The 23,922-nt window shown below is 40.3% G+C and overlaps 1 protein-coding gene and 2 long non-coding RNA genes across 7 annotated transcripts in view; 1 reads left to right on the top strand and 2 right to left on the bottom strand.

Moving 5' to 3' along the window:
- The window catches only part of GLRB (glycine receptor beta), a 48,974-nt gene extending 40,826 nt beyond the window's left edge, over positions 1-8,148 (bottom strand). For 2 of the 3 annotated variants that reach the window (XM_064417485.1, XM_064417487.1), the window contains exons 1-2: positions 7,892-8,031; positions 6,458-6,611 (exon numbers count right to left, since the gene is read on the bottom strand). In XM_064417485.1, the coding sequence (XP_064273555.1) occupies positions 6,458-6,579 (122 nt within the window). In that variant the 5' untranslated portion in view covers positions 6,580-6,611; positions 7,892-8,031. Of the gene's footprint in view, positions 1-6,457; positions 6,612-7,891 lie in introns of all 3 variants that reach the window. The other variant, XM_064417486.1, reaches the window with a different exon arrangement.
- Positions 8,149-8,230: 82 nt separating this feature from the next.
- The window catches only part of LOC135299092 (uncharacterized), a 35,085-nt gene continuing 19,393 nt past the window's right edge, over positions 8,231-23,922 (top strand). For both annotated transcript variants that reach the window (XR_010361145.1, XR_010361144.1), the window contains exons 1-3: positions 8,231-8,348; positions 13,126-13,661; positions 15,614-15,768. This is a non-coding gene — a long non-coding RNA (uncharacterized LOC135299092). The remainder of the gene's footprint in view (positions 8,349-13,125; positions 13,662-15,613; positions 15,769-23,922) is intronic.
- Positions 20,886-23,628, bottom strand: LOC135299979 (uncharacterized). Of its 2 annotated transcripts, none has more exons than XR_010361828.1 (3): positions 23,495-23,628; positions 22,917-23,070; positions 20,886-21,019 (listed from the first exon to the last, which is right to left on the bottom strand). It is a non-coding gene; the product is annotated as an uncharacterized LOC135299979 (long non-coding RNA). The 2 variants fall into 2 exon arrangements; XR_010361829.1 differs by lacking the exon at positions 20,886-21,019 and adding an exon at positions 21,653-21,754.

Below are 23,922 nucleotides of genomic sequence, written 5' to 3'. Positions count from 1 at the left end.
CACTGAAGTTACAAGGAGTCCTTTCGACATGCAGTGCTACAGGAGGAAAGAATATAAACAATATTCTACACAAACAGGAAGGAATGCTTTTTTATAGTTCTAAATTACTGACAGATAAAAATACCTGATGGATACTGATGATGGAAACTGACATTTTAGTCATATAACATGGCTGTGTACATGTGAGAAAGGTAAAATAAGTATGGGACACATAATATATATTATCCCACCATATACTTTAAGTACAATTTTCCTGATATAAACTATCCGTGTTCTGATTTGCAGGCATTTGATTTCTTGAGTGCAATAACTCTAAGCATAGAAACAAGTTAATACATATCAAGTAACTCTTCTGACTGATCTCGCTAATCTCTAGTATGTTTAATAGCTACATTTTCAAACTGTGCAAAGTGACAGGTTATTCCTAAGAAGATTAATTACAATTACTCATATGAAAAGTGGTATCACTAATTACATTAAAACTATGGAGCTATGAGTCAACATTTACATGCCTTCACAAATGCAGTTGATAGCTAAACACCTAAAATGAGATATGTAGCTTCAGTACTGAAATTTGGAGATAGTGCAGTGTGGTAAAAAAAAGAGAAAGGTTCCTTCATAGCTAATTTCGAAACAGAAACTCAGATTAGGCATCCTGAATTGTGAACTGTGAGTTGAGGGGGTGAAACAGCTCGTCTTTCATCTCATGTTGTAGATAAACCAAAGAGAACAGTCTCCTGATGTGGACACACAACCTTCCCGCGTTAGGTAGAGTCACTAGCTGTTAGTGCCACTACTTCAGTCCTTGTCTTGCAGAAACCTCTTAAATCCAGCTTTGGTTTCATAATTCAACATTCCCAGGGTTAGTCACCTTAAGGAGTGTTTATATGGGAATCTGAAGTGCCTTATTATTCACTAAACTTGAGAAAAGCAAGCTGGTTCATCTGCCTGCCAACAGAGGTGACAGCCCCCAAACCAACAGAACCAGGTTAGCATGGTATTTGACCCAGCCTGAACTAGTACTGCTCTCATCAATGTGTTTTCTTTCTAAAGCTAGCTTGCTTGCTCCTAGCTTAGGCATCTCTGCACCAAAGTCACCACCTGTGACCTTTGTGCCTAATGGGTGTCACGTGATGTCTTGATATGGTACACAGATGTAAAACAGAATAAGCATCCAAATGTTTAAGCAACATTTTGGAATTAATTTATCTACATCAGTTCAATACCCCAATATTTTTTTTCCAAATGCTGTAAGTATGGAGACAATAGAAGTACCTTAGTAAAATCTAACCAACTGCAAGGTGGTATAAGTGGAGATATAAGAGCAAAATGTAAGCTGAGATACATTCTATATAATTTGCCTTGACAACAGAATTTAGACCTATGGTTTTGCTTGGGCTTAGGTAAAGATGGTGCAATTCAACCCAGAGATCCAAGTTTTTCTCAGTCTAGAGGTTGTATATGAAATACAAAGTATGCAATTTTTCCAAAAAATTTTGGTGTCTCGTCACTCCGGTGTTAAGAATGGAGCAAACGTTGCTCACTGAGAGGGAAAGTTACTGAATGAGAACCAGTCTCTCATACTTAATTACTGTTTTACACGACAGCTTAGGTTTTGCTCATACAGCTTCATCTTTTACTGCCCACCACATTTAACCATTTTGAAAACAAATTCGCAAACTTTCTGGAATGTGGCCCTATCTGTCTGGGATCACAGCTTTCCATGAGAGTTACATGACACAGAATAATAAAAGCATTGACCAACTGCAGTTACCACAGGGCAGAAGAATTTTTATAGGAACAAGACCTGGGCTCTGCAAAGTACTTATCATTGGAATGACTGTCAGATGTATCTTCTTCCACAACCAAACTCAGGCTTTCCTTTCAACTTCATTCCACCTCCTCCCACAAAGTGTATAAACCCTTCCACTACACCTACAAATGAAAATGTTCACTGACTATCAACACTGTCTTCTAGATGATGGGAATGAGGAGAGACATAATGCCACTTTCCCACCAATTACATTTTGGGGTTGATCAGAGGGTGATATATACCCAAAGGCTTGATAAAAAAAAGTTACAGTTCATGGAGAAGTGGAGAGGACCCACGGTATAAAATCTATATGGAACTTTTACTTTAGTCTTAATAGGAAGAGCATATCAGAAGCTTAAAGTTAACCAAGAGAAATTTGAGGACAGAATTTCATACAAATCTGCTTTAAACACAACAAAGCCTTTTTTCCCTAGTTCCACTGTCTTTTGTTGTTGTTTTTTAAAAGAAGCTGTTTATTGAACCTTTGCATCTGTGACCTTTCTAAGCTTCTGCCCTGGCAGATGGCACAAGCCATGTTTTCTGGAGGGCTTAGAGGGCCATTTCACAGTTTCTGAAGTAGCTGATATGCTTTATTCAATACAAGCCAAATATGATTTGTAGTCCTGCTCTGTGCATAAAAAAGGTCTCTGTAGATATTATACAGTATTTATAAATCATCTACAAGGATACCAATCTCCATGTGGACAAATGCATAAAGGTGAAGAGGGATGCTGTTTTCAAAGCAGAGTCCTGCTATCCAGACAAAAGAATGAGATTTAGCAAGTGAGGTTTTGCTCTCAGCATTGCTGTGGCATTAGGGACGCTGAGAGATCTTCAGAGGTGAAAGCTGTGCAAGTGAACAGCTGAGTCATCCTAAAACTATAATTAACAGGGATAGCTGTGATGATGACCACAGTCATTAGTGGTTTTGTTAGCTGCTATGTGACACTCTTACTTATCTATTCCTTTTCTAACACTGTAATAACCAAGCTTCCCTTTTCTTACAATTTCATTTCATCTAGAAATCTCGTGAGTAGTTTTTAGTAGAGACCTTCCAGGCTGCTAAGGATTGTGGAGATAAGAGCAGCAGCTCAAACACCATAAAATAATTGAAGTGCTTATTATGGTGTAACAAAAGGAAAAGCATTTTTCAGCAGTGCTCTAAGTCACAGCTAACTGTCCCACATGTTTAAGAGAAGCAAGGTATTACAAGAAATTATGAAGAAGTTAATAAGAACTAAGTAACAAAGTCTGTGAGCAGGAAAGAGATAAAATAATTTAATCCATCTGTAGCTGTATAGAAATCATCTGTATTAAGTATATGAAATTTCAAAATAAGCTTTGTAAACAGTAAGACAGTTTTTTAGGGTTTGGGGTTTTTTTTGGTTTTGTTTTTTGTTTTTTGGGTTTTTTTTTTTTTTTTTTTTTTTCTTGAAGGGGTGGGCCTGATTTTTTTAAAAAGATTTTCCATGGCAAACAAAAGGCAAAAGTTTTGTTACAGAAGCTTTGTACTTCATTGCACTTTGAATCTGTGGAAGCCAGTTTCTCAGATTTATGGTGCAAAACTCTCTATTGTAACATTTTAGACCCAATATGTAAATTTCCTTGTTAATCAACAAAGATTCAGGAACCAGACAGAAGTATAATTATTCTATGTTTCACTTTGAAAGCCTGAGGTAAGAAGGAAAATGATCTAAATGTAAGATGTGAAATCTTACATCTGTTCTGAGAAAGCATTAAATCAAAGTAAGAACCAAATGATTTAGTATCAGCTTCAAGAAACCCTTCAATTTAAACCTGGGAAAAACAGTTTCAGGAATAAATGAAAATAAGATGGTAAATCAAGCCAGTATCACACAATGTACTGAGAAGTACAGCATCATGAATAATCACCAGGGTTTGCTCTAAGATACAAAATAGAATTTTCCTGATGTAAGGAAGCAAATATCTGCTTATGAGACAATAATGAACGTTTTATGGGGTTTCTAATCAACTTGTTTTCATCTTATCCTAAGAGTAGTTAATTTCATGCCAGAGGGGCACATTTGGCAAAAGGCTTGTATTCTGGAGAGCCATAAAAGGAAAAGTTCAAGTATGCTTAATTTTTATTCAAACAAATTTGTGATAAAGTCCCAAGCCAGTCTTGTAGCCACCCATTTCTTAACATCAAATTAAGGAACTCAGGCAGTAATATGAGATTCAGTATAAGTTTTTCCTGAATAATGATTTGCATAGATTTGAATTTCATTATAAAGTTTGCAAGAGAGGATTGCTCCACATACAACTACTAACGCAGTTTTTTGTTCTCTTGAAGAATTAAAATTTAGCTTTTCACATGCTGCAAGGAGATAAAAGGCAAAAATTTGTTACAATTAAGTTTTAAATTTTATTGCACCAGTAACCAATGCAAATTAAAAGTGGATTAAGAGTTTAACTCATAAAAGTACATTTACATTAGGAATTTGTACCACTTAATTTTATAAATTATACAAAAGGGTTTTTGTTTTGTTAAAAAAATAACATGCATTCTTCTAAAATATTGTTTTCAAGATTACTAGAAAATTTTTAATTTAGACACTTCCTTGAGTCGTTTTAGTCAACCCTTATAGTGTCACTTGATTTCCTCGCCACTGCATTATGTTTTGGCTTGATTCTGAGGAAAGATACCTTACTTTTTTCACAATGAAAAAATTACTACTAGTAGGCAACCTCTTTTACAAAACAGAGTGTCACCAAATCAAGAAATTTTGTGAACGATCATTTAAAAAATGCTGATGATTGGAAATTTGCCAACAGCAGCCTGAGTTAAGAGAGCACTGGGCAATTTCTCTGCCAGACAGAGTTGATTTTCATCGCTCACTCACATGACAGGTCTTCTAGATGCCAGCCACAGAAACAGCAACCCCACTATTACAAGTGGTTGTCTCTCAAGCTGTGAACTTCAGCCAAGTGAGATATAGACAACTTGGTCATTATTCAGGAGATGGAATAGGACTTATTGCAACGGCAAGTCTTGCCGGCAACACGGCACAATGGATCAACAAGTACTGGATTCACCGGTATTTTTGCAGACAAATTCAACTGGGAAAGTATCACTTTGAAAATGATAGCATGTATTCAATGTTTTTTCAAGTGTATTGGTGACAAATGACATCATATTTAATGGTACCAAGAAATACAGGGCTTAAAATAAAAACAAACAAGAAAAATCCACTCACAAAGATAAAATGACATTGCTGTTTTGAATTCTAAGACTAAGTCAAGAATAGGGGAAATGCTGGCTATTTAAACAAGACCATGGAAGACCTGGTTTCAGTTCCCAGCTCTCTAACTCACTTTTCAAAGGCTTCTGTTCTGATGCCTGTCCTGGGAACCCTGACATTTCTCTCCTTGCTATAAACTCTCACAGTAGCTCAGACCAAAAACCTCATCCAGACTCAACTTAATTTTTAAAAGGGAAAGAATGGGTAGGGGTCATTTCAGATGAGTCATGATCACATTTGAGACACATCTTAATATATTCAAATCTAACAACAAATATAATTTTTTTGGTTTGATATAAAAAAAAAGAAAAGGAAGACACGCATCATATGTAGAAACATTCTAAAATTTTAGGTTACAAATAAACATCTCTGTCAATATTTGAAAAGAATATAAACTTTAAAAAGTATTACTTGAACAATGCCTCTGTCTGATTATTCCACTTTTACTTTGTTTTTTCTTTGGAAAAATTGATTAATGTTAAATAACCAGTCTAACATTCTGTACCTCTTCTTTTACGGTCAAAGAAGAAATATGTTTTAACTGCGTCTAAACAATTTTATTATTTCAGTCATAGTAATTTTCTACACTTACTGGCAATTTATCATAGTCCATCAATCTTTTCCACATATATTTACAACATAACACTAAAAATTAGTAAGGCTGGCCAAGAAAATTATAAAAATAGGACTCACAAATAAAATATTGTCCTATGGATCACAATGTAAAGTGTGGTAGGCATTAGAAAGAGGGAGGTTTTTTTAACATCAAGTAATCATAGGTGTCCAGAACACATCCTCTATTCAATTGGGCAATCACAGATTCTAATTTCTGTATTTCTACAGGGAGATTATTCCACAAGGGCATACCTTATAGCAACAATCAATGCATCCACTTCCATAAAAGTTATAGAATTAAACATGATTGATGAAAGATGCTGAAGACCTTCGTTCTATTCAACATGCAATTGTAATATGTGTAGGACAAGCCTTCTCTTACAGAATTAGCTAACCAGAAGCTGAATTTCACCATGACAGTTTTGCACCCTCCTTGCTATCCCCAATACACCTGCAACATGATGCTAGACAGCACAGCACTATGGGACCACTCTACCGTGTCCCCATAAATAGCAAGGCACTGGGTTGAAATCCACCACAAGAAAAGGAACAATTTTTGTGGCTTATATTTTCCCCTTGCATTAAAACAGACTTGCTGCAGAAGGAACACAATGACAGAATGATGCTGGTCAAACCCATTCCCACCACAGACCCCATCCTTCTACCAGAAGCATCACCTTCTACTCCAATTGCCACATAATTTCCACTGTTAAAAACAGGGCAGGTTCACCATCATACAAAAGCATAAAAGAAAGCAGGAACATACGATGGACATAGATATTGCTTCTTTTTCCCTTTTCCTTTCTTTGAAGACTTCTCTTTGGAATAGACTTCTTCAATCCATAAGGAGAATGAGATGAAACATAAAATTGCTAGTAAGAACTTCATCTTGAAGATTATGCTTCAGAGAAATCTTCAGTCTGTGGTAAAAGAAAACAGCTTATGTTAGTAGGGCTGGATATGGCAAAAGGAAATATATACCTGCAAAAAGTAAACAAATCTTTCAGGGGAGTTGAGTTTCTTGCTGTTCTTTGTTGTCCTGGGAGAGAGATACATGTATCCTTGACGTGAAACTGACTTAGGCAATTTCCAGAGAGTCAAGTAGCTTCCCAAAGTTGAAATTGACAGTGAGGAACAGATTTAAATGCAGGCTTGCTTCAGTGTGCCTCAGAAATATGATGTCTTTCAAAGACTAACCGAAAATAGTCAGAAGCTTGGAAAGGGGTTCCTCACCAGAAATGTATCAACTGCATTAAATACAATGTCAACCAGTCATGTAGCAAGGCAAAAAACTGCAAGCTCTCTGTGACCTTGCACAGATAAAATAGCAATCATTTCAACACTGGTTACGAGAAGAGGTTATAAATACAATTTTATGTACAGAGTTTAAACACAACAATTTTGCATTAAGCATTTCTACTGCAGAGCCAGCACTGACAAGGCCTTGCAAAGATGACTAAACACAACCCGCAATACTATGCTTTATTGCATCGTGCTCAGTGTAATATTTAAACTTCTCTGGGGCAAAAGCACGTACCCCAAAGGCCAGGAGATGAGTCTGTGTTTGGCCAGAGCAGCTCCACCTGCCCCTGGCCACAGCACTGCGGCACCCAAGGCATTTTTCATTTGTTTGCCATTCCACAGATAACTCCCAAGCATTTCCTTGGGCCAACAGAAATCTCGCAGACGCCTAAGAACCTGCTGCATTTTCCACTTTTATTTATTCGGATTCCGCCCCCCCTAACCCCTGTTCTCAAGGAGCTGTGCCTCTCCCTCTGTACCCCCACCTCACGGAGGCACCGGGATGCTTCGGCTGCCCCTTCCCTGGGAGCCGCAGCATCGCCACCGCCCCGGCCCGGCCGGGAAAGGTCGCGGATCTGTCCCTGCTGCCACCGGCCCCTCGCCTGGCCTGCCGGCCCGAGGCTTCCCACCGGCCCGGGAAGGGACGGGAGCGGCCTCCGCGCTGCCGGCGCTCCGCGGGAGCGGGAGGAGACGGGCGGGGCTCCCCTCGCGGCCCCGGCAGCACCCCCGGGCCGTGCCCGCCGCCGCCCCACCGGCGCTGGCCGAGGTGCTGACGGGGCTCGGCCGTGCCGCCCGGCGGAACGGGGCCCTGGGGCCGGACCCTCGATCCCCGCCCGCCCCACCGGGGGCACGGGCCCCGCCCGCACACGCAGCCCCGCCGCCCGCGCCCCGCGCTCACCGCCGGACGCTGCGATCCCCCCGCGCTCAGCGGCGGCGGCGGCCCGGCAGCGGGCGGGCCATGCCGCGGCCCGGCCGCAGCCACAGCGCGGCTCCTCCGGCGGCGGAGCGAGCCCCTACCTCCGGCGGTGCCTCCGCGGCCAGTGAGCATGTGCGGCGCCGCGGCGCTCCCCAGCGAGCACGTCCCGGAGCCCGCCCACACTCGGGCACGGCGCGCCGGGAGGGGGCAGCGGGGCCGGCAGCCCGGGCACCCCGGCCCTCCCGCCGCTGGACACCGGCGAGGCGGTGGCAGGTGGAAAAGGGGGTGGCGCAGCGAAGCATCCTCTGGCCTCTGGCGGGAGGAGAATGCGTTCGATGGTGGTGTTGAGAGATACCTAACAGAGTTGGCAGGCCCAAGAGAATATTAGCGGAGAGGGACTGAGTAGGACGAGAGGAAGAGGGAGTGCAGGCTTGCACAGGTTAGTGGAATGGTGGATCGATGGGCCGAGGCCAGTTGTATGAGGCCCAACAAGGCCAAGTGCGACATCCTGCCCTTGGGTCGCAGCAGCCCCTTTAGCCCCGTGCAGGGCTACCGGGTGCGGGAGAGTGACTGCAAAGCTGCCCAAAGCACTCTGGCTGCTGATCAAAGCCAGCGTGTGCCCAGGTGGCCAAGAAGGCCAGTGGCATCCTGGCCTGGATCAGCAATAGTGTGGCCGGCAGGACCAGGGCAGTGACTGTCCCTCTGTACTGAGCACTGGTGAGGCCACACCTCAGATCCTGTGTTCAGTTTTGGGGCCCTCACTACAGGAAGGACATCGAGGTACTGAAGACCGTGCAGAGAAGGGCAACAAAGCTGGTGGAGGGTCTGGACAAGTAAGTCCTATGAGGAGCAGCTGAGAGGTGGGCATGTTTAGCCTGGAGAAAACAAGGCTCAGACAAGACTTTTCTGCTCTCTACAACTGAAAAGATGTTGAATAAGAGTGAGGATCGGTTCTTTTTCCAGCAGTCCCTTACCAGGTCTGTTGAAGAGGCAGGAGGCAGTCCAGGACACCAGAGGCTGCTGCCCATGGCTGGTCCTTGCCTTGCCCCAGCATCAGGGATTTTGACATGTGCTGCTTCAAAGAAGCTGCAATAGAAAAATGCTTTTGCTAAGCTCTTCCCAGGTAAAAGAAACTGTATTTGAACAAAGTCATGGAAGAAAGTTTACTGGCAAGTGTAGCATAGAGCCATAGAGCCTTATCTGTCCCTTGGGGAAGTTTTTGTTTTGGAGAGGCAACAATTCCAGGGGAGAGGATGAACTGTGGCAATTGATGACACTTTTAGATTCCTACTATTTTATTTGGTGGGTTTGTACCCACCAAAATATGTAGAAAACAAAGACCTTGCCTGTCAGTTGAGCTGTGTTGGGACTTACAGGCACTCTAATGTGGACACAGCAGCACATACAGCAACATCTTAGGAGTCCAGGACTTCTCTGCAGCCAAAAAATATTTAGGCTGATGATTAAATTCAGAACTATTTTCTGTTAGGAAACTCCAACTGCTTCTTCCAACTGGGGCTTGCCCCCATGCACTGGGACACACAGGAGAAGCTGGCATGTCCCAGAAGATGCAGAGCCCCAGCCCTGCTGGCAGGGAAGTTCCCAGGACCTGTTCTGTGGTGCTTAGTTCCCCAAAGCCATAGAAACCCTTCAGTTTACAACATTCCATGTGAGCTTCAGCAAAGGAATCACTCCTCCAGCAATCAACCACAGCACATGCTGGGCTGCACAATTGGTTGTTTTCTAATACCAAGAAACCACATTTTTTAAAAAAGAAAAGTATATATTACAGCCCAAACCCGAACAGTTCCTATTTCAACCTATCCTGACCAAGTCCCACAGAGGCTGTTCATCCTGAGATAGGCTCTCCCATGAAGAAAGGGGAATAAAAAGCAGGTCAGCCGTAACCTTCCATAGGCATGTTTCCTGGCAGGGGAATGAATGAAGAAAATAAATATTAAAAAGAAAAAGGAGAGAATATGTTTCTCTTGTCTGCTTGAGCAAAAGAGTTTTGTGTAAATGTTTTACACTTTTGGCAACAACCAAAGTTTTGGCTGGCCAACTTCTACTTGCCTCAGCAGGGGCACCAGCTCTTTGTGCTGACTTGCTGTGAGCCTGATCTGCCTCTGCCAAATGCCCTGGTCTGGCTGCCCTTGCCCCACCATGGCCCCCATGCCTTCCAGCCAGACATGGTGGCACCATGGAGCAGGTCCTGGAGCCTCCATCCCACTGCTAAGGGCAATCTCTTCCCAGCCCACAAGATGTTTTTCAGAAGCTTGGAAAGCCTGACCCAGAGGATGCTCATCCCTCTGACTTGCCCTGCCAGGTTCAACTGCCCCCAAGCACATGGATTTTTTCTTAATTGCTGCCTGCATTTCGTTATAATTTCTTTTACTCCTCATCTCTGGGGATGCAGAGCTGCTTCCATTTATCTCCAGAAACATTTAATTTCACTTTTCACTTGCTCCCTCCCTCCTTGCCACTTCTGTTCATTTGCCTTTTAAGCAGATCTCTACCCAAACTGGCACTACATCACTTCTCATGACCCAGCTGTTTTAATACTATTTCAGTTCTTCTAAAGTTACCATTCTCCTAACATTGTCATCAGAGCACTTGCTACAGCTTCAGAAAACTAGGACTGGGGCAAATCTAAGTCAGAAGGGAGCGAGAAGGGGCTTGCTTTGGGCAGCAGGATCCATCTCAATCCATCAGGTACAGGCATTGGCAAGAGCTTCCTGATCAGGGCAATGCAGTGAGGATTCTGTAAGAAAAGGCCTCTTCTTCTGCCTCTCACCCTATAAAACCAGTCCAAGGTCACAGACAGCTGCTTTCCTGCCTGGCAGCACCTTCTTGGCAGGCCAGCAGGGACAGAATAATCACTCCATCTCCTCACTGCACACTTGCAAGAGGAAGCCAGAGCTGTCATGCATGCAAGGCTCGGGAGGACAGCCTGCACACCTTTCAGATGTCCTATTGCGGTGCCAGCTGAGCTGGCAATGCCCAAATAGGAAGAAATGGAGAAAACAGCCTTATGAGAAACCTTATACACCCAAGCCACTTGATCATGAGTAATGGTCCAGCTTCTGCTGATTGGTTTTGGCCATATTGTTTTGTATTTCAGGCATCTATTGAAAAGAAGTGAATAAAACACAAGTTGTCCTGGTGAACGAATGTCTAGGGGAAGGCACACATCTGTCTCAATATTCATTGTGTTTCAAAGTGCAGTGGTAGATTTAACTATCTTTCCTCTGTTTGCAATTGCTGCCTTGTCAAGTGTTGGGAACATCTAACCATGTTAAATTGTTTAATTCAGGAACAATGCCCATAAATTCCTGATCTTAGACAATATTCACTAGAAAATTCTTGTGTAAACCAAATGCAAATATAACCAGACATTTCCTAGTGACAGCCCAAGGACATTAGTTGTTTCTTTAGTTTGCAGTAGTAGAATATGGACATCTGAAGGTCCAGCTCTGCTGTTTGATCACACAAAAGATACTTTGCAGCTGTATAAGATAGAATTTATTTGGGTTTATTGCTCTTTTTAGTCTCATTAAGGTATTGAATTTTGTGCAAAAACACAGTATGTGTATATATTTCAAACAGTTTGTTTCAAATTTTTAAGTGATTTATACCACATTTAAAATAACAACAATAACTTTTTTAAAAAGTCAGAGGACTCAGAGAGTAGTCCTGTGTGTTCTGCTGGTTGTGAAGGCACCTGGATTAAAATCAGATTAAGCTAATGTTCCTGCAGAAGGAAAAAAAGTAAGAGAGCAAGCAGACAGGCCTGAGTGGTCACTAGAAATCAGAAAAACAAAGGAAACTTAGGAAAAAGTGATTACAAGTTCTTTAGCCACAAACTTATGTAATTAATAAAGAATCTACTTCACTAGAGGATGAATTATGGCTGAAAAACAAACTTCTAATGTCAAATAGCTGACCAAATTTTATTAAAGCCTCCACCAAGCCTTTTTCAGGAAAGCAAATACATATTTTTAAATTTCTATTAACACAAGGACCCATGCCTTGGTTTTCAGACTAATTCAGTTGAAAAGCCAGGCAGACAGAAGATCCAAATCAAATTAAAATCATATTTCAGTAGTTTCAATGCTCACCAAAGTTGTTTTTCTTATAAATTGAGTTGATTTAATTCACACAATTGAAAAACACAGTTTTAAAAAGGATTTAATGTTCTTCAAACTTTGTAATTATAAATGTTTTTTTAATCACCTGTCACATCTTGATGACTATGGTGAGCATCCAGAAGACTTAGAGATTTACAGAGCACCTAAGAAAGACTGATTTCCAAAGGATGATGAAAGCTCTTTCTTTTTCTTTCCTTCTCTATGTTGTAATGGTTATACATCCTCAGGTCTTTGTAGGAAGTACAGACATAATAGGTATTTATTTACAAGGTTTCTCCCATCTGGCACAAACGACTAGAACTGTGGAAGTAACCTGATTTTATTTCTTTGAAATGAAGACTAATGATTTTCCTTTCATTTTGAAATACAGAAATTTGAAGTAGCAAACCCATCAGCAAAAAAAAAAAAAAAAAAGCAAACAGATGAACCATCAGATGAAGAAAATTATAGTCTGTCCTCCTTAATGTTCCAGTTCCCTCATCTCCCTCTCCTTTACAGATACTGAGTATGACAGATGATCCTTACAGGGTCGATGTGGCAAATCTTACTGGAAAATTCAGACTATTATGCCTTGGTGGAGGCTCTAAAATTAAGAATTTTGAGAGAGCTGCACACTCAATGAAGTGTCTCATTTATTAAAATTAAATGAGAAAATTATTAGAACCCTGTGCCACTTAAAACCTGTTAATGCTGGTAAATGTATATATATATATATATATATATGTGAGGCTTTATGTATCTGATAGATAAAGAGCTTGTCAAAACAGCAATTGCGTACATTGATCATAATAGACATGACCATATTAATAATAAGAATATGGAAGCATATTCATATTATGAACACTACATAAGAATATTATGAATACAGGAAGCAGCCATGTCTAATTGATGTAATGGATTTATAGAAAAGTGAGATCATACAAGATGCTGAAAGCATATGTTCCTTGCAGTCTTTTGCATTTTAATGCTTACATTTACTGTGTAGCTATGCCATTGCTGACAGATCTCCATGTGCAAACCAGTGTCAAGCTGTTTGTATGACTTTATGATTTTTTTTTCCCCATGCAGGAGTGCACACACCACTCCTCCAGCCCTTGCCACACTACAATCCTGGAATTCCTGAGACTCTGCCTTGAGAAGGTGCACCTGGAGCTTATCAGGAGCACTGTTTGCTCCCAGCAACTAGCACTGTCTAATGATCACCTGGGCTTTAGCAAACAGCCTCGGAAACTCATTTTTCTGTCTGAACAACAACCCAAGTGAAATAATATTTTCATTATCAAATTTTAAAAGAAATTTTCTGACCTGAATTGTGGCCAAGATGAAAGGTTACTATGACTAAAGCCACCTCTCTTGTGATTCTGAAAACAGCAGCCTAAAGTGAGATCCTCTGAGCTCTCCCAGACCATAGCAGCTGCAACCAGCAACCTCCCTCTGCCTGGGATATCTCTCAGAGCCAGTGAACTCTTGAGTTTGCTCTGCTCAAAGGATCACTGAATGATGATGATTGTTCTGGGCTGATACCCCAGCTCCTCAAGGCTCAACCCTGTGCCCATTAAGAAGATGCAAAGACATCTGAAGTGAGCACTTCACTGAACTCCAGGGTAATTTTTCACAGGAACATTGTAGAGAGTCTTTATGTCTGTGTGAGCAAGTGTGAATATGCTATAGCAAATTACTAGGAATGTTGCTCTTCTAGATTCTTAAGTAGTTTAGGTTTGAAAGTAAGTTAAGCCTGTAAGTGAGTTACTGTTGTGCTATAGCAAATTCTATATGAATCCTCTGCTAAGTTGTTGATCCTAAGTTATGGATTAAGTGCTATTAAATTTAAGTGTTGTTAACGTTAATGGCTGTTGAGCTTTCAGGCATAAACTGTTGGTAAAGTCAGGCTCAGTTTAGTACAAGGGTCTACTCTGAACCTTGTGACTCAACAGTACGGTCTTCTGTATTCTTCTTTACTCTTACACTTTCCTATCCTTTTCCTGCCCGCCCTCCTCCCCTAAACTTTATTGTTTAAAGACTTTAAACTCTTGTTGCACATTACAACACTCAGTGTTGCACATTATAACATTCACAGTGTTAATACCTTAAAAAAACAGTTTTGAACACACTCATATACCTATGACAGTGCTAAAAAAAATCTCAACTAAACATCTCTTGAAAATTACAGAGGCTCATTGTCTTCCTGTAAGATGATATTTTAGAAAGTTGAGAAATACTGTCACACCAGTTTTGTGAGAAAAAAAGTTATAATTAAATCAAAATACACCTATTTTTCTGCATCCAAATTTAACTTATATGCTCTCATTTAACCCTTAAGTCTCAATAAAATGGTGTAATTAATTGACTGAATAAGTTTAGTGCCATTTTGGATTCTTTTCTGGATTATACTGTCATTGAGGAATTGAGATACAAGTCAGTGGTGAAAAGAATTAGCCTGTCAGCTTCAAAGTTCTTAAAGGCAGTGTTTGTTCATGCATAAATGGTAGATGTAAATGACTTGTGAAGAGTTAATGCATGATTAGTAATTGTTATCAACAAGCTACAGGCATGAACTGCATGTCTCATGAATAACTGTGCCAAAACTGTATCTATACAAATTGATAAAGAATATAGCTTAACCTTGAAAAAAATCAGGAAGACAGTGATTGTTGAGATGTCATTTAATAACACTTATACTTTCTACCACATAGACTCTTTCTAAAGGCACTTATTGCATGCAAAGTGCTGTACAGAATTAAGTACCTGTCTTTATTTCCTCTACTTACATAATAAAAAGAAGAGACAGATGCCTTGTTGGACAAGTCAAGGCAATTCCATCTAATAAGAGTTTTAAGCATGATTCAGTATTCCTCCTGGCTGACTATTTTGGAAAGGTATCTAGATGTTCCTGAGGACAAAAGTGAGGACAGCATGCAACATCACATTCAAATTTCCTTTTTGCCCACCACAGCACATGCATTATACCTAAATCACACTGATGATGTGCTTTACTGTAGTAGTTGCTCTTTACTTAAATTCTTCTTGATTTGCACTCAGTCTGAACAGCTGTCAGCTACCTGCTAGACATATGGTGCCAAAGACCCACAGGGAAAATTTCTTACAACCCACAAGATGCTCAGTTGCAGTCTTTGGAACAGTTTTAGCACACTGTCATGGTGTTATAATGAATTGCACCTTTCCCAGACTCCAATTCCAAACTGGATCTGAGCCCCAAAATTTTAACCTAAAGAAAACAAATCCTTTCTGCCTTTAAGAGAGCCATTTAATCTCACTCTAAGGTCTTAGTTTGGTTCTTAGTGTAAAAAAAATTATATTCTTGATATTTGTGCAGATATATATCAGTCTGAACTTTAGAATCTGTCCCCTCATTCAGATTTAGCAGTTCAAAAAAGGGACACCACCACAATAATTGAGAGAATGTCTGGGTCTTCACATCACTGTGAAGGATCCATGCATGTTAAAGGATCTGCCTTAGGAGATCCCAAAATACACTGTTAAATTTACTCTGAAATTAAAGCCCTACTACTTTTTTTTTTTTTTTCCAAAAACCCAGGAGAACTAGCAATGCCTCAATGTTTATTATTTGGGTAAGGAGTGAAATGAGGACTGTGAAATACAGTAGAATCCTTACCTGTACAGCAGTCAGTGGAAGTCTTGGAGAATGAATGAACTCAAAAAGAAGAACAGCTGCCTGAGGCACCAATACAGGTATGTGACACACTGTTTAAGGAGATATTTTTCAAGAATAGGAATGTTGGACAAAATTAAGGGTTGGAACGATAACTGTTATATGAACCCTCTCAACTAAGCATACTTTTCAGAGGTTTGAATACAATTAACCATGCAAGAAAGGCCATGTCCTTTTAGTTTGAAAAACACACTTCAGAGTAATAATAATTATATACTTGATGCCTAGTTATTACATTATATGGTTTCTCAGAACTAATAATTTATAAAATAGAAATCTCCAAAAATATGCTACCCAGAAATCGCTGTAGAAAGACCATTCATTCTAAAATGATAGCTTTTTTATAAAAACAAGTATTTTACACATTACACTTGAAATGTACAGGGTAAATTTTGTACCTTACAGCAACATTAAAAATAAATCTAGCACTGAAACTTCAAGAAACTGTGGTGAAAGTTCTCGTGCTGCTAATTTTTTTTTTTAATATCTGGCTGTAAACATAGGTGCTAGAAGGTGGGTGGTCATTCAATATTAAAGAACATACTGACCTCTGAATGCATCCTTAGCAAAATTTTCTCTTGTCTAAGACATCATCCTTCCTGTCTTCAACTAGGAGAGACTCATCCATGCTAATGGATCTGACATCAGTGTTGCTGGAGAGAAAGATTTTTATGCTAGAAAAAAATATATTCTCATTTTCAGATTGCATCTGATTGTTATATTTCTGCTTTTGTATGGGTTCACTTTAATATCAACTCAGGCCAGTCAGCAGAGCCATTACGTTTTTGTAATTATTCACATCCTTAATTGTGTGTTAAAATGCTTTTTTTGATTAAAGGTCTGTATTTTGTGTTAGCACTTTTCTTGAACATAGCTAGAAGCATAGATCCTGCAGTGATTTTTAAATGCCAAACTCAATGGAAATATTCAATTTTGAAAACCTAAAAGATTAGGAATGGGGTTTGCCTGCCCAGATTGATCTATTTTGTCCAAGTACCGGTTAGTTATTCTGTATGCAGTATGAATTCAGTAGTGTCCATAGGAAGACCATGCAGTCATTAAATATTTGATGAAGATTATCAAATGACTTCATAAAAACAGTCACGCTACCTCAGACCACTGGACCCCATAAGACAGCATTTTGTCTGCACCAGTGGCCACAGGCAGATGCCTAGGGAAGAGTATGAACAGGACCAGCAGATGCTACTTTTTACCCAAATATCTTCCCAAACTCCAGCCATTTTCTGCTCAGGGGATTTCTGAATACCATTTTGCAAGTACATAGATCTCAGTAAATTAGAGCAAGGGGCACTGCTGCCCTGCCGGTCCAAGTTAGGAAAAGAAGAACATGGAAAACCTTGGGTGCACAGAGAAACTGTCAGACTGCAGAGAAATAGTCTGAGACTGGCTGCTGCAACTGTCCAGTCCAGCATTATGACTCTGCTCCAAGAAAAAAATTCCCATAGGGCAGAAAAACTGGGAAAATAAGAGCTAGAAACACCAGGGTCTTCAAGACATTGTTTTCTTCTGATTCGCAGTACATGTGTGTAAGTATTTGCCCCATTTTTTTCTATTTTTCCTCAATTTTTCTTGTTTCATGACCCAACTCAGATTCACAAGCAGAAATGATTTTCAATCTTCATTCTGATCGTTCTCTTCTGGTCTGACCATTAAGTTTGTGAAGAAAGATCTTAGGTTAGCATGCCAGGATCTGGATCCAAACATATAGACTTCCAGTGAAGACAGACCAGACTAACTATTCTACTTTCCAATCCAGTGACTAAGAGAAAGTGACTCTAAATATGCCCTGAACTCATCTATTTTCCATTTTGTTAGAGTTTCTTGCTGCTGGAAGTGCAGCTGACCAGCAAAAGGCCACAGAGTCTGCTGAGACCACACTAACAAAGGACCTGGTCACTCTCTTTTGACTGGCATGTGAACCAAAAGCTGAGACCGAGTCATGGTATCATGTACGAACATAATGAGCCAGTAAAGATGTCAGCAAACTGGACAGTGACTTTAGGGACAGCCGCTATAGTCGCTATATATAGCTGGTAGCAGCAAGGATAGCAGAAGTGTATCTCTAATGGGTTTTGCAACATTTATAAGTCCCATCAACATTCTCTAATATCCAGGGAGGTCTCTTTTCTGGTGGCTCATCTCATCAAGCTCCTTAGTCAGTGACAGTCTGGAGGCTCTTAATTATTGACATTTTTTACTGGTTACTTAATGGTCTAGGTGCTGAGGGTGATGTTTTCTGGTGGAAAAGTGATAGTATAAATAAAATGCATCCAAGTCAGATGGTTTCAAAATCACACAAGGAATAAATATGATTAATGTTGCAGTTGCACTCCTCAGCTATGAAGCTCGGGAAAACTAGATTGCAAGAGACATTTTGCTCCTGCTCAGCCTCCTTCTGAATGTTTTGCCATGCTGCAGTGGCATGCGGCAGTATGGTGTGATGCAAACACAGCAGCTTGCTGTCCAGAGCAGTTTCCAGCCTTTCTATCTACAGATCTCAGGCACACATGCCAAGCTGTCTGACCTCAGATTGCTTGGGCCTAGTCTGCTACACAAGCTGTCCTTGCTTTACTCTCTCCTTCAGTCACTATATTCCCCTCTCAATTCCTATTATGGAGTTTCCTAGTCCAGCCTCTCAGCACCCACTCTAATCTAATCTTAATGACTGCTGTCAGCCTATCCAATCCCACTCTCTGAGTCTTGCTTGAGGGCCTGAACACTAACACATAGCATGTGGGAGATATCAGGTCTCTCTCACCCATTGCCAGCCTGGGGGACTCAGTTCCAAACTGCCTGGGTGGGCTCATCAGTGAAGCCTTGATTGGAGTTAAGGACCTCTAGATAAAACAGCTTTAGACAACTGGCATAAAGGAGATGAGTTACACTGCTTAAGTCAGATGTTTAGGCTGGCAGTCACAAGCTAGGAAGGTTTCCAGTTGAATGGTGACTGAATAGCACTGGGCATTAGAAACCCTGCCTAGGGGAGAGGGAAAAAATTATGGTGTTCTGCTGATGATAAGGACATTGGATTAGCACTAATAAGATTTGAACTAGACCACATTTCCTTGTTTGCTTATGCTGAGATACACAACACAGCCCAACCTTACTAAAGTCAAATGCTTTCACTCCTGTTTATTATTACTATTTATTATCCTGTTTATTATGCAGGCTAGGGTGCTGCCAGCAAATGGTTGCCATGGTGTGTTTTGACAAGCCCACACTGCATGCTTCTTAGCACCTCATCTTTTAGGTATATACAGTTTGATGAAACAAATATGGTATGCCTTTTTCCTTTCTGGAATTTCACATTCCTCTTTTGCTGTCTTCTCATAATAGTTGAATAGAATTGAACAAGCACCCAGTTGGCAGTTCCAGCAATGTCTGGTTTCCTGTCTTTAAATATGAGGTTAACTTCAAAAATACTAATAATCAGATTAGTACCAATTCTCTGAATTTTCACATCAGTAGGTTAGTCACTCCAAAAATGAAATTACTTCCTTTTTGCTTAATAAATCTACTTCAAGTACTGGACCCTTTGTCACTCCAAAAATGAAATTACTTCCTTTTTGCTTAATAAATCTACTTCAAGTACTGGACCCTTTGCATAAAATGGATATAGGGCTACTTTACAATGTATAACTCTGCTGTTTATTTCATTAAATATTTCAAAATTAACTGAACAGTTCCCTTTAATAAGTGCCTTGGCTTGGAACTTTGCAGAGATACAGATCACAGACAAACATCAAAATCTTGAGATGCTCACTGTGATTTACTGAGAGTGAAAAAGCCATATATAACTGATATGCCTTATGCAACACGTTATCATTATGTCTGAAATGCTCCAGTGAACTTTTTGAACAAACCAAACAAAAAAAGTGACCTGACAACTTGTTCAAAAGTATAGACAGCTCTTTCTCAGACACATTTAATAAAAAAATTTCCTTTTGGTACATGTGAACCAGGATTTTGTGCTCTAGTTATGGAATATCTTTGTCGGTGTAGATTAAAGGATTTTTTAAAATTGTTTTTCTTTTCTTTCAAAACAATGTTGTTGCTAGTCAGATATTTCCAGTACAAGTTCAGAGCAACAGTTTTGTTGTCAAAGTGGCAGAAAATAAACAAATGAAAACATTAATATGTAAGGAAATGTAACCAAAATGTTTTATTATCTTAGCCAGAAAAAAGGCCACATAAAAAAATCTTAATTTAATTTTTTTTTTTTTGTAAAACTAGGCACTGATGTTTACTGATGATTCAGTCCAAATATGAGTTTCATGTGCAATTTGATTGACGAAACACCCAAGCATGGCCCATAACTTGGCCTGCTCTGACCACATGGAAGTTGTGTGGAAGGAGTTCCAGCCATCCAAAGCAGATCCAGCTCTGTCCATCCAGGGTCTCCTGTGCAGATCTGCTGGGAGAATGTGTTGCTGGCCACTAATGTTTAGCAAGGGATGATTCCCAGCTCTGAAAGCACTGCTTTCTTTCTCTGTTAAAGGGGAAAGCTACACAAAGCTAAGCCCTTTGACTTTGCCTTGGGACAGAGTTACAATCCTCATATATCCTGGCAGTGATTTCAGCTCAGAAGTGAGGTCAGGTTTTGTCATTTCCTGAATGAACTCAAACGCTGCCTGGGATCTGACTTAGACAGTCAAGGAAAAAGGGAAAAAAACCAAACCAACAAAAAAGGAATTATGGGGTGTGGGGCAGGGTGGAGGAAGAGAGGAGCACATAAAAGGACAAAAAAATAAAGCAGAGAAAGGGAAAAATGGAAACAAAGGGGAAAGGGGCAAGGGGGGGGGAAAAAAATCAGTCTTCCTAGATAAGACCCTGGAATATAAATGGAGCCCCTATACATGACTTTTTCCCTTGACTTGATAACTGAGGCTATCCACATCAGTGGGAAGAGAGGCTCCCCACACCTGTTTGTCTGTTTGTTTTCTGAGATAAGTTAACAGTGACGTTCCTATTAGCATTTTCTTTGCTAAAATCTCAGGACTTCCATGAGACTCACCTTGTTTTCACTGCCTTTGTGAGCATTAAGCCTTCAAAACTGTTCTTGTCTATGTGTCATGAGAACATTGTATTTCTGGAGAAAAAAAAGTTGAAATCTTACCTTTCCCATAATACATCTGTCCATAGATTCTTGCTCTCCTTAAAAAACTTGGGCATTTCCTTGATTCTGACCAAGTATAGATCTCAATTCATGGGCATGAACTAGGCTGTGATTTGGGCTTCTCTGCTAGGATGCTGCAAATTGGAGACATTCTTTAGACATGTGGTTCCTGTCTGGTGGCTGAAGTGAAAATTCTATTTTTAGGGATTGCACAAAGATGTTGCACTGACATTACTAAGTGGTGCAGATGTATTGTATATCTGTATGGTTCTAGGATTGTGTATGTGTTTTTAAGAAAAATTATATTTGTGCAAACATCTGTCCATAGGCATTCACTGCGCATGCATGAAGATGTAATGTTACAGGTGAGGTGAGTCAAGGGCACTCTGATAAGTGGCTTCAACCTTGGTTCCACCAGGGGAGAAACCATTTCCCAGCACAGCAGTCACACACTCTGGCACATCCTGCAATACTCCAATCGTAAGTGCAAGGCATATTCAACCCCTCTGGTACTCTAAATAACAAATGTGCAGCTATTCTTCCCCCAGAGCAAAACAGTCATTTCGAGTTAACTTCACATTAGCCATTTAGTGTCAGTAAAAAGAAAATACCAGCTCTTTATCTGTTTCTCCCAAGACTGTGGGATGTGAGTAACCTATTAGCATCCAGCCAGCATAGGTTTATGAAAGGCAGGTCTTGCTTGACCAGCCTGATCTCCTTCTCTGGCAAAGTAGTAGATGAAAGAAAGGCCCTGAATGTTGTTTACCTGGAATTCAGTAAAGCCTTAGACGTTTCCCACAGCATTCTTCCGGAGAATCTGCCTGTTTACAGCTTGGATGGGTGCACGGTTCTCTGGGTAAAAAAACTGGCTGGGTGGCCAGGCCCAGAGAGTGGTGTTGGATGGAGTTCCATCCAGCTGGCATCTGGTCACCAGTGGTGCTCCCCAGGGCTCAGTACTGGGGCCAGCCCTGTGTAGTGTCTTTATTGATGGCCTGGACAAGGTAATTGAGAGCACCCTCAGTGAGTTCACAGATGACATCAAGCTGGGTGGTGGTGTTCATCTGCTGGAAGGTGGGAAGGATATGAAGAGGGATATGGACAAGCTGGATCACAGGCCAAGGGCAATTTTATGATGGTTGGATTCCATAACCTCAGAGATTCTTCCCAGCCTAAATGGTTCTATGAAGTGTATCACAGCTAATGGTTTTCTCTTTAAAGTTACTGCAGCTACACTGAATGATATGTTGGGAAGATAGTCTTTATGAATTTTGTCTTCTTGATAGATAATCAGGAAACACATTAAACTCTTCCAGCAGTGTTTCTCAGTAAGAAAAACCTAGCTGCGCACAGGCACTAGCTTAATTTTGAATCAAATGTCAAAAATTTTGTTTGGAATTCATATTAAAGTTGTGAAAATATATTCCTTTGGTCTACAAATGATTACATTCTTTCTGTTTTACACAGAAACTGTCACTATCCTTGACACCAAACTCATTTTTCTTAATGGACTCAATCCACTGTCAGCAAAATCAATGAAGTACATTTTTCATCAGTCCTAATGGGATCTGGAAAAGGGCCCATGTTTCTAAATAAAGCCAAATACTGGGCTGATTTTGTATTCAGTTATACCCATGCAAACTGGAAATCAGCCAGTTGGCAACTTCTTTTTTCTTTCCTTCTCTTTTGTGTCTTGCAATAGGAAAAAAAAAATCCCACTTTATTAGGGTGAAAAAGGTAGAAACACAAGATTACAAGGATAAAAATTCAATTCCCTTTTCAAGTGATGTAACACTTGATCTGTATGCCTCGGCTCAGAAGGGGATTTGTAAATTATCCAAATTTCAGCATCTTGAATAATTTGCAGCAGTGTCAGGGTTGACATGACTTAAGTGTGTCTGTCCACATACCAAAAGCCTTTAATATTGCTGACTATTGGCTGAGTACAACAACACTCAAACAGTATTTCTTAAGTGGCACCCATGTATGAGGCAGGCGAATGTAAAGTAAAGCTATCACATCTGTTCCACTCACCTCTTGTTCTTGGAGACTTTCTTCATTTATTTGCTTTGGCAAAGTAAAGAGATTTTTGCAGTCTCTGGCACCTCCATGTATGCAAAGACGTTATAACACAGTCCCTGAATTTGACATACAGGTGGATTCTGACAATGGCTTAAACAGCAGAGAGCTTTAAAAGCAAGGATGACAGTCTGCTTAGTTTTCAAATCATGGCAGTTTTCTAAACAATTCCTCACACATAAAAATGGCAGAAAACCCTGTGTGGTTGAGAACATGGTTGCCAATGACCTCACTAAAACTACCTCAAGAAATAGGAAAAGACAGTGCAGCACCTGGTAACATTTCCTTTCTCCTCTATTCTCTGCCAAAATGACTTCTCATATTTAGGAAATGTTTAGCTCTCATGTTTTAGATCTGGAAAGCTTAATAATAACTTTCCCCGCTTTATAAACTTTATGAGATTAAATCATTCGCAGCAGACAGATAAGATACAGTTTCAATACCTCTCCTTCACTCTCTGCGTTTCTCCTTGAAAAGGAGTGTCATTTCCATAAAAACCTCTAATACCTTGCAGGAAAAATAATGGCACTTACATACTCTGTTTTGTTAAGTTTCTACCATATATGAAGAAAAAGAGATCCTTTTTGCCTGTGTCTTGCACAATGTGTAGCTTATACAAAGAGGAATGGTCAAGAGTTTAAAGAAACCACCATCCACAGGAAGAAGACTATGGTTGAAATCACAGCTAAAATGCAAACTGGTGTGGCAGATGAGCACACAGAGAAGAGCAGGCCTCCAAGGCAGGCAGGCAGGTGGGCGCTGATTAATCTTGCAGTCCTTTTGCTTGGCAAAGAGCACAAGTAAATACTTTCTTCCGTCCTTAAGGACATATGACCACCAACAGATTCTACCTGCATTTCTCTGTTAAAGTGTTCCCAAAAAAAGGATTATAAAGTCCCATTTTCAAGCAGGAACAAATTAAATAAAATAAAAATAACCCTCTTAATCTTCCACACTACTC

The sequence above is a fragment of the Passer domesticus genome, chromosome 4, assembly GCF_036417665.1.
Source record: "Passer domesticus isolate bPasDom1 chromosome 4, bPasDom1.hap1, whole genome shotgun sequence".
Taxonomy (NCBI): Eukaryota; Metazoa; Chordata; class Aves; order Passeriformes; family Passeridae; genus Passer; species Passer domesticus.
Note: the sequence above shows the minus strand (reverse complement) of the source record. Positions and strands in the feature narration are given on the sequence as shown.